This window comes from Pongo pygmaeus, chromosome 5, assembly GCF_028885625.2.
Source record: "Pongo pygmaeus isolate AG05252 chromosome 5, NHGRI_mPonPyg2-v2.0_pri, whole genome shotgun sequence".
NCBI classification, from domain to species: Eukaryota; Metazoa; Chordata; class Mammalia; order Primates; family Hominidae; genus Pongo; species Pongo pygmaeus.
The window spans coordinates 54731635-54748688 of record NC_072378.2 but is presented as its reverse complement, the minus strand read 5'-3'; the positions used below and the strand labels follow the sequence as shown (position 1 = coordinate 54748688).

General features: G+C 34.9%; 1 protein-coding gene across 10 annotated transcripts in view; it reads right to left on the bottom strand.

The window, feature by feature from the left end:
• Window positions 1-17054, bottom strand: part of MLIP (muscular LMNA interacting protein) — a 251973-nt gene that overhangs the window by 39767 nt on the left and 195152 nt on the right. The window contains exon 12 of one of the 10 annotated variants that reach the window (XM_054492416.2): window positions 7361-10303. The exons of the other annotated variants lie outside the window; for them this stretch is intronic. Within the exon in view, the coding sequence (XP_054348391.1) occupies window positions 10241-10303 (63 nt within the window). The 3' untranslated portion in view covers window positions 7361-10240. Of the gene's footprint in view, window positions 1-7360; window positions 10304-17054 lie in introns of those variants that run through there. 10 annotated transcript variants of the gene reach the window in all.

Here is a 17054-nt window from a genome sequence, read left to right as displayed (position 1 = left end):
GACATTTCAGCCAACAACGAACTGCATATACAATGGTGGTCCCATTTTTACTGAATCTTTTCAATGTGTAGATATGCTTAGATTCACAAATACTTAACACTGTGTGACAGTTGCCTACAGTATTCACTACAGTACTATGCTGTACAGGTTTGTAGCCTAGGAGCAATAGGCTATACTATACCCTATAGCTTAGGTGTGTAGTAGGCTATACCATCTAGGCTTGTGTAAGGTAAAATCTATGAGGTGCAAAAAAGAATTCCCCTAACTAGTACAGTTGCTATGGAAAACAGCGTGGAGATTCCTTAAAGAACTAAAAGTAGAACTACCATTTGATCCAGCAATCCCACTACTGGGTATCTACCCAGAGGAAAAGAAGTCATTATTTGAAAAAGATGCTTGCACACACATGTTTATAGCAGCACAATTCACAATTGCAAAATCATGGAACCAACCCAAATGCCCATCAATCAATGACTGGATAAAGAAACTGTGGTATATATACACTATAGACAACGGAATACTACTCAGCCATAAAAAGGAGTGAATTAACAGCATTTGCAGTGACCTGGATGAGACTGGAGACTATTATTCTAAGTGAAGTAACTCAGTAATGGAAAATCAAACATCGTATGTTCTCAGTGATATGTGGGAGCTAAGCTATGAGGATGCAAAGGCCTAAGAATGATACAATGGACTTTGGGGACTTGAGGGGAAGAGCGCAAGGGGGTCAAGGGATAAAAGACAACAGATATGGTGCAGTATATACTGCTCGGGGGATGGGAGAACCAGGGTCTCACAAATCACCACTAAAGAACTTATTCATGTAACCAAATAACACCTATATCCCAATAACTTATGGAAAAATGAAATAATAATAATAATAAAAGAATTCCCCTAAGGATGGATTTCTCAGAATGTATTTCCATTGTTAAGCAACACATAACTGAATTTGTTCCTTAAAAGATTGTTCGAATTTCCCTGGGAATCTATTTGTGACCTGGAGCTTTTTGAGGGTAACTTTTCATTTTTTTTTTTTTTTCAGTTTTTCTTTTGGTAATTGGTTTTACTGGAGTTTTATTTTTATATTTTTCTAGGTATTTTTGCCATAAAATATTTATTTCCTGTGGATTTCCTAATTCACTTGCATAAGGGTGAGAGAAGCAGCGTCATATTTTGTGTCCTCTATATTGTTAGTTATTTTCATGTTTATTTCTCATTTCATATTTTATATTTTCTCCCTTTTTATTGATCTGTTTAACAGTTTGCTATTTTGCACTTTTTTCAAAGAATACATGCTATTATGAGTTCTACAACTGTTCTGCTTTCTAGCTATTTATCGTTTTCTAATCCTATAAAGTCCTTTTCAGTTATTTCCTTATGCAAAGAATAAGGATTTTCTCCTTAAATAATGTTTCCTCTAAATATTTGTTTTATTTTTGTTTTTAAATTTTCCAAATTGAATGCTTACTTGGTTGACCTTTATTACTCTTCTTATTCATTTAGCATTTTTACATTATAAATTTCCTTTCAAGGACTATTTCAACTATATCTTATCAGTTCTAATAGACAATAATTTGAAAAACAATGATTTCATTAGCTTACTTTTCCAGACAGAAATTTTATTTTATATTTTTTCAAGTTAGATCTTCTTTTTATTTTTTAAAAGGCTTAGTTTTCATATAATTACAAAGTAATATAAGCTTCTTATAGAAAGATCAGAAGACATATGCAAGCCAAAAAGACAATATTAAAAATACTCTCAGTGAATCCAAAGAAATTTTTCAAACACCCTTTTTTGAAGGTATCACATTTTGTGATTTCAAAGTATATTACAAAACCACAGTAATCAAAACAGTATGGCACTGTCATAAAAGCAGACTATAGACCAATGGAACAAAAATAAATCTACCCATTGTGGTTGGACAACTAATCTTTGGCAAGGTGAAAGGATAGTCTCCTCAATAAATGGTGTGGTGAAAACTGTATGTCCTCATGCAGAAGAATGAAACTGGATCCTTATTTCACACAATATACAAAAATCAACTCAAAATGGATTAAACACATAAATGTAAGATTCAAAACTGTATAACTACTAGAAGCAAACGAGAAAAAAAGCTTCTGCTTGACATTTTTGTTGGTAATGTTTTTGTTTGTTTGTTTGTTTGTTGATATGACAGCAAAAGAACAGACACCAAAAGCAAAAATAGATAAGTGGGATTGCAACAAACAAAAAAATCTCTACAACAAAGGGAACATTCAACAGTGTAAAAAGGCAACCTACAATATATAGGAAGAAAATATTTGCAAACTGTATATATAAAAGATTAACATCCAAAATATATATATTTGAAAAAAAACTCATACAACTCAATACCAAAACAGCACAAATAACTCAATTAAAAAATGGGCAAGGGACCTGAATAGATATTTTTCAAAAGAAGATATGGCCAATGAGCATATGAAAAGACCAACAGGTATATGAAAGGGTGCTCAACATCACTAATCATCAGGGAAATGCAAATCAAAACCACCGTGAGCTATCATATCACACCTGTTGGAATGAGTATTAGCAATAGGAATAAGTGTTGGTCACAATGTGGAAAAAAGAGAACACTTGTACACTGTTGGTGTGAATGTTAATTGGTAAGTCAGTAAGGAAAACAGTATGAAGATTCCCCCCAAAATTTAAAATATGGCTACCATAAAAATCCAGCAATCCCACTTCTGGGTATATCACCAAAGGAAATTAAATCAGTGTCTTGAAGAGATATCTGTACTTTCATGTACACTGCAGAACTATAGCCAAGAAATGGGAATAAACTAGATGTGTATTGATAGGTAAGTGGATAAAGGAAAGGTGGTATAATACATAAATACATATAATGGAATATTAATCAGCCTTAAACAACAAGGAAATCCTGCCATCTGTGACAATATGAATTAACCTGAAGGACATTATGTTAAGTGAAATAAACCAGACACAGAAAGACAAATAGTGCATTACGTAACTTAAATGTGAAATCCAAAATAGTGAAACTCATAGAAGGCAGAGAGTAGAATAGTGATTACCAGGGGCAGAGGGGAGGGGAAAATGGGTCACTGTTAGTCAAAAGGTACAAAGTTTCAGTTACCAAAGATGAATAACTTCTGGAGATCTAATGAATGGCAATATTAATATAAATAACAATAGTGTACTGTATACTCTGTATGCTTGATTGCTAAGAGGGCGGATCCTAAATATTCTTACCACAACAATAATAGTATAATAATGTTAATTGCATGAGGTGATAAATATGCTAGCTTGATTGTGGTGATCACTTCACAATATATACACGTATCAAAACATCAAGTTTTTTACCTAAAATATATACAATTTTTAACTGTCAATTATACCTCAATAAAGTTAGAGAATAAAAGAAGAAAAACGCAGAAATTTTATTCTGAATTTCCTCTTTGATAAAGTTTCATGAAAAAGCAAAATTTTCAATTTACAAATGTCAGAAACTTTTTGTTTTCTAACTTTGTTATTAATTTATAAATTTTTTGTGATCAGATAAATTTGTGTATATTGTTTCCATCTTGGAAATTAATAGGTTTTCTTTTTTAGCTTAATGTATAGTCAGTTTTTGTGAGAGTTCCACAGATATTAAAAAGAGAATTATTTTGTTTTGTTTGCAGGATAGAGTCTGAATATATATATAAATTAGATTTACTCAAGATGATCTACTTTTACCTATTTTTTATTTAATCTATGATAAACTGAAAAAATGAGTTAACAAAATATTTTACCAATAATATATTTTCACTTTTTCCAAATCTTATCTCCTGCTTTTGCCTTATGAAGGTTGATGTTATATTTTGATTTTTCATATTCTAATGACTGTATTTTCCTTGTAAATGCCATCTTTTAGCATTATAAGGGTGTCTTATGTGTCTTGCTTAAGGAACTTTTAGCCTGAATTCAACCTGCCCATTTTGCAGATTATGATCTCTCCTTTTTTTAATTTGTGATAGGTGCCTGGAATACTCTGTCACTTTTCAACGGTTCACTACACTTTGTTTTAAAAGTCTCAAGTTAAATATTAATTTTGTTTGTTATTCACTTGGAGTTCTTTTTTTCCTTTTGTATTTTATTTATTTCCATAGCAAATGAATTTCCTGGATGAGATGTTTTTCCAATAGGTTCATACAGGGAAAGGACCACTACCTGGGATTATCTTTGGGCCCAGGGTTTGGGGTATGAGTTGGTTTAGCCTCTACTTCTAAAATAATGAAGACTATCATCAGCTATACAGCAATTTCCATGGCAAGTTGTCTGTGCCCAGGCTGCCACAGAGAGACAGAGCATTAAATCAGGAACTCCACTTGTATTTCTCAAAAACGAGTATTTCTAATGCGTCTTGAAGTTTGTTACTTTTTAAAATAATTTGCCATGAGGTAACTTGAGAAACTCTGAACGATCCCAAAGATTTTCATAGTCCTTCTCATGAATAGAGTTTTATTATTGTAAAGAATCCTCTACGTGTGTGTGTTTGTGTGTGTATATCTCCTTTGTCGTTATAGGTTACCTATAAATGTTGAAGTAACTGCAACCTCATAGTATGATCATTAATGTAGCCCATTGCTATTATACCTCCAGAATTTTCTCATAAAACAGTGTTTTTATTAAAGAAGTCACTTACTTTAGAGAACAAATTTTTTATTATTTATTTTTCCCTTAAGAATCCAAAATGTCACTTTCTGTATATTTCATATATTTCAAATGTCACTTTCTGTATATTTCATATTTAGAAAACAAATGTTATAAACTGAGAATATTTTAAAATCTATACTTTGATCCAACTGCATAATAAAACTCCCATATTGGGAATAATTGGCTTATTACTCACTTTTTCAGATCTTCAAAGGTGTTTTCTGTGCATTTTCTAATGGCATTTAATTACAAAGGAATAAATTTCAGTTCATCATTCTATTGCTGCTATTCTGCAATAAATACTTCAGCAGGAAGAACACACGTATCCCCAGCTGAACTGGGTTTTTCATTTTATCCCTATTAAGATTCTTCAAAAGAGAATTTTATCATTTACTTCAGTAAAACTTTACACATTGCAATACTGAGTACCTTGTGTCTTTAAACAGCACTGAAAATTGCACAGCTTCATGACCTTGGATGCCAGTTTTGTTAATGTCTTATCAAGTATGATGCCATAATGCAATTATTAGTTAAAACTCTAGGCAAAAATATAGACTTAAGGATAGGTATATTCATAATAAAAGCAGATATAAAACTATATTTTAAATTTTTTTAATCATTTCAAAACATAACCTACTTCTTATCAAACTCAAGTAGATTTTCAGGGTTTAAAATTGATACGTATGTCTGATGACAAGCTTATGCTAGACATAGATATGATGTCTCCTCTGCTATTTCTTGTTGCTTATGCTTGTATCAGCAGTGGTATAGTCAATCTAGATTATTTTGCGAAAGGTTTTTTTTAATAAAGTCATTTGCTTATTTTAAGATGACTATTTTCGTTAAAAATAGTTAAAAATGATAAATCGTATGTCTAGCTAACTGGGCACATATAGTGCAAGAAGATACAACAGGCTTAAGGAATGGCCAACTGAGGGCTCACTGTCCATCACCCCAAGTTAGAAAGGCCTGACACTTTTCCAAGGAATCTCATTTAGAATATATACGAGTTGTAACTATCTAGCATTCAGACCTACAAAGGAGACCCATGTAAACCCATATAAATCAGCAAAGCTTAGAATCTTTCTTGTTATTTTATGCTAGAAGTTGGCAAACATTTTCCTGTAAAGTTCCCATCAGTAAATATTGAAGGCTTTGCAAACCATAAATCTGTCACAATTACTCAATCCTAACATAGTAACATGAAAGCAGCCTTAAACAATAGATACATACAGTCATGCACTGCATAATGATGTTTTGGTCAGCAGACATATATGTATTGGTGGTCCCATAAGATTAACATGGAGCCGAAAAATTCCTATTGCAGACTGATGACTTGTGATCCTGACCCTGCCTAGGCTAACGTGTGTACTTGTGTTTGAGAAAAAAAAAAAAAAAGTTTAAAATGTAAAAAAAAAAAAAAAAAAAAATCCAGAAAATTTTAAAATAGAGAAAAAGCTTATAGATTAAGGATATAAATAAAAAATATTTTTGTACAGCTGCACAATGTGTTTGTATTTTTTTATTTTTATTTTTATTTTTTTTGAGACGGAGTCTCACTCTGTCCCCAGGCTGGAGTACAGTGGCGTGACCTCGGCTCACTACAAGCTCCACCTCCCGGGTTCACACCATTCTCCTGCCTCAGCCTCCCGAGTAGCTGGGACTACAGGCGCCTGCCACCACGCCCGGCTAATTTTTTTTTTGTATTTTTAGTAGAGACGGGGTTTCTCCATGTTAGCCAGGATGGTCTTCATCTCCTGACCTCGTGATCCGCCTGCCTCGGCCTCCCAAAGTGCTGGGATTACAGGCGTGAGCCACCGCACCCGGCCTGTGTTTGCATTTTGTTTATTATAAGAGTCAAAAAGTTTAAAAACTTGAAGTTTATTAAGTAAAAAATTACAGTAAGCTGAGGTTATTATTGAAAAAAGAAAATGTGGCCAGTCGTGGTGGCTCACACCTATAATCCCAGTAGTTTGGGAGGCTGAGGTGGGCAGATCACCTGAGGTCAGGAGTTCGACACCAGCCTTGCCAACATGGCAAAATCCCATCTCTACTAAAAATACAAAAAATTATGTATGATGGCGTGCACCTGTAGTCCCAGCTACCAGGAGGCTGACACAGGAGAATCGCTTGAACCCAGAAGATGAAGGTTGCAGTGTGTCGAGATCACACCACTGCCTTCCAACCTGGGCAACAGAGCAAGACTCCATCTCAAAAAAAATTAATAAATTTAGTGTAGGTTAAGTGTTTCCAAAGTCTACAATAATGTACAAGTAATGTCCTAGGCCTTCACATATACTCACCACTCACTCACTGATTCACCCACAGCAACTTCCATTCATGGTAAGTGCACTATACAGGTGTTCCTTCTTTTATTTTTTATATTGTATTTTTCACAGTACCCTGTCTATGATCAGATATGTTTAGATACACAAATACTTACCATTGTGTTACAATTGCTTACAGTATTCGGTACAGTAATGTGCTGTACAGGTTTGTAGCCCAGCAGTAATAGCGTATACCACGTAGCCTAGGTGTAATGGGCTACGCTGTCTAGATTTGTGTAAGTACCCTCTGATGTTCACACAATGACAAAATCACCTAATGACGCATTTCTCAAAACATATCCCATTCTTAAGTGACACATAACTGATATAGGCAAGGCGGTGTTCCAATAATACTTTATTTATAAAAACACTGGTGAGCCAAGTTTGGCCCACAGACCATAGTTTGTGACCCCTGTTTGAGATTTGTTTCAAAACACACTAATGGCATCTCTATCATGTCTAACCTGTGCCCTACTTCCACCCCAGCGAATTATCTTGAGGTTGGTACCTAATACTTTAGAGATCACTATTCTAAATGATTCTCGAAAATGAACATCACTCTATCCTGCTTTAGCATGCAATATATGAATCTTTTAATGTTTTAGTTTTTGAGGGATGTACAGGGATCATAAAACAGTCTTGGACATGTTTCTATCAATGAGATGGGTAACATAGTTATTTCTGATAAAATGCTTTAAACCGCTTTTTAGTCACTTGAGAATTGTCCTCTTTCAATGTAAATATACATAGAACTAATTTTTCAAAAAAAGGCTTTACTGAGGAGCTTGATTTTTGAAAAGAATTAATTATTTTTGAGATAATACTATCATATTCTACAAAACTTCAAGAAGACAGGAACTTATGAAGCAAGTAATATCTTTGTTCATTAGAGAAAAATTAGCAGACAAATATGCAGTGAATATATTTATATTAATTTAGCTCTGCTTAACTGACAGACACATCAGAAAATTAGTGTTATAGCCATATCTGATGCATTTGGTGCTCTAGAAAAAGGCTACTTTCTACTCAACCATCAAATCATACTGTTTAACTTCAAAAACTGTTTCCATTGCAACATCAAAGGGCATTTTAAGGCATTTTGAGCTCTTCTTATTCCTGCACATCTGAAACGCTTTTGTTCCATCCTGGCATTTTAAAGTCACTTCCTTTCCTGTGGTTTGGAAGTGAAGGGTGAAAATTCACTTTCTCTTCACTCATGCTGTCCCCTCTTCACACTGCAGTTTTCTGAGTACAAGACACCTTTGTGAACTCAGAGTACCATAGGTAAAATTACTGGAGCCTTTCACTCCATCCTGTCTTCCATCTTCCCACCTCTTTGGTAAAGCAACATTTATTTTTAAATGCAGCATTTATTTTCAGCTTTCCTTTGCTGTCTAGAACTTATAGCAGATTAAAATCAGAGCCATAGCATTTTTGCTACAGTTTTAACTTAAATCAACATCTTGCTAATAAAATCATGAACGGTAGTAATATTTTCTTAAAGAGTGACCCCTTTATCTAAAGACATATCAACACTTTACAGACAGCATCACAGAAACCCCATGTTACTAAGAAATAAGAGATTCTGATTATCTAGATTTCACTGAGATAAAGCCAATATAAATTGGTTTTGATTATATGGCATATCTTCTTGCTTAGAAACTCAAATTTTGGAGAATCCATATGCATTTTTTCAAACAGACATATTTAAAGCAACACATCTATTTTGAATCCTGATTTGAACCAAGAAAATTTGAACTTGTGAAGTATGAAAAATTTAGCATATGCTTAGCTATTTGAAATCCTCTATATAAAAAAAGATTTTTAATAATCACAACATAATTTTTAAGATAGAATTTGGACAACTGAGTGTTTAAAGTGTATGGTTGTCTGACAGCAAGTTTCACAGAACAGATGGCATGGATCAGTATGGAAGTATCTGATGGAGGTACACTCATGAGAAAAGAAAGAAAAATACTCCATAATCAATCACAGTGAGCAGCAGAGGACTACAATGCTGTGTTTTATGTTTTTCTATACATATAGTTTGATTCTGGTCTTTTATTTCCCATCTGGAGGTGTTTAGGGCGGAGGAGCAGTTAAAATTGAAGAAGTCAAAAATAACATAGAAAATAGGCTTCTACAATTGCTCATAATGGAAGAGAGAAAGAAGACAATATATTCAGTTGAACCTTTAGCAGGAAATCAACCCCTTTCTTCCAAAATTGCAGTGATTCTAAAGGAAATGATAACAAGAAACATTTAAGTCTTTAGAGTCCTTTGATAGTGTTTCATTTAACCATTGCAGTATCACTCTTAACAATTAGATATGGAAACAACCAAAGTGTCTGCTGATGGATAAATGAATAAATAAAACGTGTTAAACAATGAAATATTATTCAGCCTTAAAAAAGAAAGAAATCCTGCCATTTTCAATAACATGAATGAACTCCAAATATATTATGCCAAGTGAAATGAGCCAGTCACAAAAGGACAAATATTGCATGATCTCACTTTAGTGGAATCTAAAATAGTCAGAATTACAGGAGCAAAGAGTAGAATGGTGGTTGCCAGGGGTTGGAATGGACTTTTGGTTGAAATGGATGTTTTGCTGTTTTGAATCTATTATTGTCTTAATAAGGCATTTAAGTGAAAAGGAAAAATGGTGTTTAAAGGGTATAAACGTTCAGTTATCAAAGGAATAAGTTCTGGAGAGCTAATGTATAGCATGGTGACTACAGTTAATAATATTTTATTTTTTACTTGAAATTTGCTGAGAATAGATTTTATGTGTCCTCATCTTTTCTCCCATATACACGCACAGAGTAACTAGTACATTAATAGTTACATTGATTAATTTGACTGTGGTAATCATTACACAATGTACACATACATCAAATCATCACATTTTATACCTTAAATATGTACAATTTTTGTCAATTATACTGCAATAAAGATGAAAGCACTTGGAAAAATTTTAAAGAAATTATACTTTAAAAAAAATCACAAATACATATTAGTATGGGTTCCATTAGAAATGGTGGTTAGTAGCCCCATTTTTGTAGGATAAAATTGAAGTTCAGTAAGGACTGATTTTTTCAAAAATCACAAGAGCCCATGTTCTTGCCATTGAATTCTATCATCGTCTTTTTCTCTTTTTCAGGAAGAAGGGAAGTCAAAGGCCACAGTAACTAGCCACAAGGATAGGGTTCCTCAATGATCAGAGGACCCAAGGACGAGATGTGTCACTTGTGTTGCAGTAGGAGTCCACAGAATGTGCAGCCTGAGTGTAAAGTGGAGAGCTTTTAGTGAGGAAGTACACAGGGTGCAGAAAATGTTACAAATAGGAGCAAAAAGGCAGAGACCAGGGTCCAGAATATTGAGAACTTACTAGAATCTAAGCTCCATGAGGGAGGGATATCGTCTCCTTTATTTCCTGGGGAATCACCCAGGCCTATTGCAGAGCCTGGTACAAATGTTAAATGCCTGAATATTAAGTGTAGAGGAAAAGGGGATAAGTAGACAGAGAAGTAGCAACACCATTCAGCATAAAACCACAGCACTCACTACTCAGCCTTGCGGAGACCACATGCTCGTAAATGTTTTCTAGTTTTGTCTTTCTCATAGTCCTGTGTTCCTTCTGTCAACCCAGGCAGCTAAAGATTAATTCCATCTTTATGTTTCTGGATTAAAATGTGAAAGCAGAATTGCAAAAAGGAAAAAGTAGAGTTTGGGTTTCAAAACAGATTTTGGAAACTCATGGCAGAGTTAATACTTTAACAGAGAAAAAATTGGGTTTCAAAAGCCTAGGAGATAGGACATCAAACTCCTGGAAAAGGACATAATTAATCAGAGTAAGAATGTGTGAACTGTGCTGGGACTGAGAGCAGAAGGATGGAGGGAACAGAGAAAAACAACAAGATCAGAAGTCTCAATAGGACTAGGCAAGGTCCCTATGACCACTGTCAGCACTGAGCTGACTCCCACGGTGAAAGTGGTGGTAGTGAAGATAATCCCTGATAAATCTGGGGAATAAGAGATTAGAGAGAATTTTTCCAGCGACTGCCAAGTAAATCTAGAATAAATGGACCAATTCACAAGTTCCCCTGTGGCTAGTCTGATGTGGAAATCACAGACTAGAAATGGCTGCTGGGTGTGTCTTGGCAGAAAGCCTTTTACAAAAAGAGGGAGGGGACTCTGACAGATGTCATTTTGAGACATCTCAAAAGAGATTTTCAAAAACTAGCTGGATTTTGAAACTGCAAGAGATGCTCTGAGCATAAGAGCTGTTCCATTTCAAAGAATGGTAGAAAATTATACTAAGCGAGTAAGTATAAGTTGCTTGAAAATATGTTACTTGACTGCTGCCTGCAGATTTGTGACTTACTGTAAAGAGATAGGATTATCTTTATAAAAGCACACAAAAAATAAATGGCTATGCTCTTCTTGATTCCTATGGCAGTCAGGTAGTCAAAGTACCATATCTTTGTTAGGAAAACAGAATAGACCACGGTTTTATTATTTTGATGTAACATTTTCAAGTGGAGATACAATGCATACAAACATCAGCTAATTACAACTTTATTGATTCGAAAAGCATGTAGATATCTTTGAATTTAAAAAAAAACTTTCACAATTTTGAAATTCTGAACAGATTACGTAAATACAAGATATGCTGTTTTTTGTTGTTGTTGTTTTTTGGGTTTTTTTTGGTTTTTTTTTTTGAGACAAAGTCTCACTCCATTGCCCACGCTGTAGTGCGGTGGCAGTGATGCAATCTTGGCTCACTGCAACCTCCGTCTCCCGGGTTCAAGCAATTCTCCTGCCTCAGCCTCCCAAGTAGCTGGGATTACAGGCACGTACCACCACGCCTGGCTAATTTTTATATTTTTAGTAGAGACGAGGTTTCACCATGTTGGCCAGGCTGGTTTAGAACTCCAGACCTCAGGTAATCTGCCTGCCTTGGCCTCCCAAAGTGCTGGGATTATAAGCATGAGCCACCAAGCCCGGCCTGAGATATGTTTTTATTATAGCATTACAACATTTTAGTGTTACAAAATCTATACATTTAGACACATTAAATGAAGCATTTATATTGTTCATGCTTAAGGAGTATTATACTTTTAAGTGATCTTACAGTTTTTAATATACTGCCCTTTGGTTCTTTTGAATCTATTATTGTCTTAACAAGGGATTTAAGTGAAAAGTTTGATGTTCTACAACTAAATTATTTTCTTATACAGAGCCTTTTTAAGTCTCACATCACTTTCCAGAGAGAGATTTAAAAGGCAAAAGTTATCCCCAAAGTTATTGCAAGGATTAACCCAGAGTCTTTTATAATTATGAAACACATGAATGAAATATGCTGTTCTTTGCACTTGAAGAAAGCTGAGATAGTAAATCCAGAAACAGGGAAGTGCAAAGGCATGTTCACCTTCATTATTAAAAGTATCTTCATTTAAATTTTAGGTTGCCTAGTTAGCCTTCTTATTCAGTATATTTACAGCAGAAATAGTTGACAAATTTACCAATGTGAAAAAGAAATAAAAAGTAACTTAAGTAGCAAATGCCAAGACCCTTTAAAAAACTACTAAATATGTACGTGTGTGTATTTAATCATCTTTTGCATACACACATATATCTAATTTTGAAAATAAATTATCTCTTAGGGGTTTTATTTAAGGCAAAGGAAAACAAAATTATAGTTATTCAAAGGGACATAATGGCAATAAATCATATTGATGATTTCTCAATACAAATAGGAAGTGAATAGAAACTGACTTTTAAATAAAGGGGAAAAAATATTCTCTACCCAAAATTGCTCTATCCAAATTGCAGGGGCGGCGGCAAGCCCATGCATGTGCACACACACAGGCACACACACACCTGCACATCATAGTAAACCCTACAGAGCTGGGTATTTGTCATGATGTTGACTTAAACAATAAATTAAGACTTTCCATCTCTCCAAACATGTGACCTAAATAATACTTGTTTTTCCCCCTCTTTTTTGAATCATCTAATCATCAAATATCAGGGCTCCAATAGTATTTAAAGACATAAACACAGAATTTCAGGATACAAGGAGACCTTCAATAGTGCATTGTACTCCACTCTCATTGTGCGGATGAAGACAATAAGGTCCAATATCAGGAATGGCTTAATCCAAAAATATGGATTTTAAGAGTTATATAAACCATCTAACTCTTTCAAATTTCTCTTTTAGTTGATTGTCTTGGAACCTAATAATTGGGGAAACATAGTAAGAAAGAAGAAATGTCTAGAAAAGTAAAAAGCCATAATTTTGCCGATATATCTGGAATCAATGAAAATGTACATTCCTTATCAAACAGAGCTACCATGAGTAGAAGCTACATGGGACAATATTTGGAATATGACGAATTCCAAAGATAGAGTTTTATCTTCTTTTTTTTATGTCAAATAGGGAAAAGTACTTAGTTAAAACACAAAAAGAAGGCACCTAATCAATGTTGGTTGAACTGAATTGCCCTTGGCAGGGATAAAGTAATGAGCTTCATTATTCATAGTATTGGAGCAGAGAGTGCCAAGAGATGTTCTAGTCCAGGGTTTCTCAATGCCAGCATTATTGCCATTTGAGGCTGGATAATTCTTTGTTGTGTGGGAATGTACTGGGCATTGTAGGATTTTTGGAATTATCCCTGGCCTCCACCTACTAAATGCTAGTAGCACCCCACTTTCTCAGTTGTAAAATCATCTCTGGTTGAGAATCACTGATCTGGTGCCATCCCCTCATTTCACTGATGAGATTCAGGTTTCACAAATGCACAGAGTAGAAGTGATTAACCAGAATATCACAGCCAGAATACACACTTCAAAACTGTTTCTGCAAAACCAAGCTGCCCTAGCTTTCCTTTGGTTCTATTATACGTAAAAATGAATGAAGTCATCGGATTCTGCCTAAATGTGGTTTTTGACATGGGAAGGTTGAACTAGCTTGACTCTACCATGCCCTGCAATGGGCCAGTCTTCAACCTCATGCAATTCATGGAGACCTAAGTTTAAGAGAGAGAAAAACAACTCTGTTTTTCTGAACTTAACCCAATGTAATAAACATCATATAAACTTGCTTTCCTTTTGCAGATAAAATATGCTAAACCTCCCAACCTTATTTTTATTGATTTTTATTTTTATTTTTTGGTACAGAGTCTCACTCTGTTGCCCAGGTTGGAGTGCAATGGTGTGATCTTGGCTCACAGCAACCTCAAGCGATTCTCCTGCCTCAGACTCCTGAGTAGCTGGGATTATAGGCACCCGCCACCACACCCAGCTATTTTTTTGTATTTTTAGTAGAGATGGGGTTTCACCATGTTGGCCAGGCTGGTCTCGAACTCCTGACCTCAGGTAATCCACCCGCCTCGGCCTCCCAAAGTGCTGGGATTACAGGCCTGAGCCACTGCACCCGGCCCTCCCAACATTATTACATAAAAATAATTAGACAAGTCAGCTCCTGGTAAGCTGTTTCTTTACTTACCAAAGGTAGTTTTTTATTTTCAAGAGAAAGTAAGGTTTAAAAAAATTAAAGATCTTAAGGTTCATAAGGAAAATTGATATTTGGATGCCTGAGCTACAATAAATTAAATTCCACTTAGGATGCCCTTATTTGAACATTAGAACATTATTTTTAAAAACTCTAAAACCTACTGGTAATCCCATCCCTAAAGAAACACCAACTTTGAACTTACAAACTTCGTATAGGTCTCCCTTTCCATGAAGTCTTTGAAATAGACAAAAATACATTTCTTTTTTTAAAAAAATCTTGGGGTTTTCTTTGTATACATTTATTTTAAATGATTTGCATCACTAGCTTGATTCTGTTCTCCATAGGCTGAACTTCACAAGCTGTCCTTTGTTTTATTTTAGTGGAATTCAAAACATAGTTTGATTACCAGCTTTAGCTCTTTGCTTCTGCTATGCCTTCTCTTGGTTGCTCTTCTCATTAGGATTTATTGTTTTTCCTGCCTAAATTGCTTATTTTAAGATATTTTATCTTAGGTCACAGAAAGGAAGAGAAGGTTCCCAATTATCTTCATATAACTCATCTTCAAACTTACATATCTTGTCATATTTTAGGTTTCTCCTCATTCAAAATCTGTCTATAACACACATTTTAAAATATATGCCAATATCTCCAAGGTTGAGAGATTGTAAAATGTTTTTAAACACATTAAACTTAGCATTCATATTCAAAGAATACCCCCATTTTCATTTTGTTCTCCTCTATGCCTTCTACCTTGATCTCACGTCTCATGAGCCAAAACAAATGTACAGTACAGAAAAGAAAATCACAAGCCAGTATCTTTGATTGCATTTCCTAAGCATATTTATTAACAGCTATCACACAAAACATTTTAAGGCAGTTGTAGACTTGAAACTGTGTAGGGAGGGAGGGAGGGGATTACTGTAAGCAGTGTATTTGGAGAGGGACACTAGTTTCATCAAAAATATCTTATGTATTATAAGACAATTTGGTACATAAACTGGCAAATAAAAATGTCTTTAAGATTCTCACCCACATGCCAAAGGTATGTGATTGTTACCATCTGTGGTTCTATACACAGGCTAATCTTGTCTCAAAATTTGAGGAGAAGGTTTGAGATAGAGACTCTTGTGAAATAAAACATATGAATGCATCTTTTTTTCCTTACAAACAAACAATTTTTTTTAAGAGATGGAGGTCTTGTTTTGTTGCTCAAGCTGAAGTAAAATGGCACAATTATAGATCACTGCCACCTCAAATTCTTGGGCTCAAGCTATCCTCCCGCCTCAGCCTCCTGAGTAGCTGAGACTACAAATGCATGCCACCATACCTGGCTGATTTTTAAATTTTTGTAGAGATGTGCTCTCCCTATGTTTCCCAGGCTTGTCTCAAACTCCCGGGTTCAAGCAATCCTTCTACCTCAGCCTCCCAAAGAGCTGGGATTACAGGCGTGAGCCACTGCACGCAGCCAACAAACAAAATTTTTGAATTTTCTAATCTCAGAATAACATTTATTTTGGATATTATTCAAAATTATTTTTACATAGATATCCTCTCTCTCTTTTGAAATGTTTTTGTTTAATACCTTTCAGATAAAACCAAAAGAATTAAAAAAATTCTATTTTAACAAAGACCTATTTTTTTTGAGATGGAGTCTCGCTCTGTCGCCTAGCCTGGAGGGCAGTGGCACGATCTCGGCTCACTGCAAGCTCCTCCTCCCAGGTTCACTCCATTGTCCAGCCTCAGCCTCCCGAGTAGCTGGGACCACAGGTGCCCGCCACCACGCCCAGCTAATTTTTTGTATTTTTTTAGTAGAGACGGGGTTTCACAGTGTTAGCCAGGATGGTCTTGATCTCCTGACCTTGTGATCCGCCCACCTCGGCCTCCCAAAGTGCTGGGATTACAAAAACTATTTTTAAACTGGAGTGTACTTTGTATGAGAGGTTCTAAATATGGCAGTGGCCAATCTCCCTTGAATAAATATACATAGGAACATCATGTGTTAACAAAACTTAGAACATATTTGCATAAAACTTTCAAAAGGTCATTGTTTCCCAGTAGATTGGGATATGATCAGACACTACATACCCACCAACTATTTGTTAAGCAAATAATGCTTCAGACCATTATGACAGAAGTGGCAAACAGGTCTTCTTTGGGTGTTTGCTGTTTTAAAAGCAAATAAAAATCTCTTTAAGATTTTTACTCCTACATAAGGCGCTGAAGAGGGGCATGGAAAAGAAATTCCCGTTAACAACTGACAACTGCAACAGAATAATCTAAAGCATAGGTTACAATTTTCCAAACTTGATGTATACATAAAATCAAGAGAAAAGAAATGTCAAAAAAAGGGGGGTGCAGAGGTGATGGAAATTCTATGTATGAAGAAGTGAGCCTATCTAACTATATTTTGGAGGAAAAGGCAAATATTGTCTCAAAAAGACAATTTTTAAAAAAGATATATACTAAGAAACTAGTTTATTGTGCTGATGATAATTTGTCTATTATGTACAGA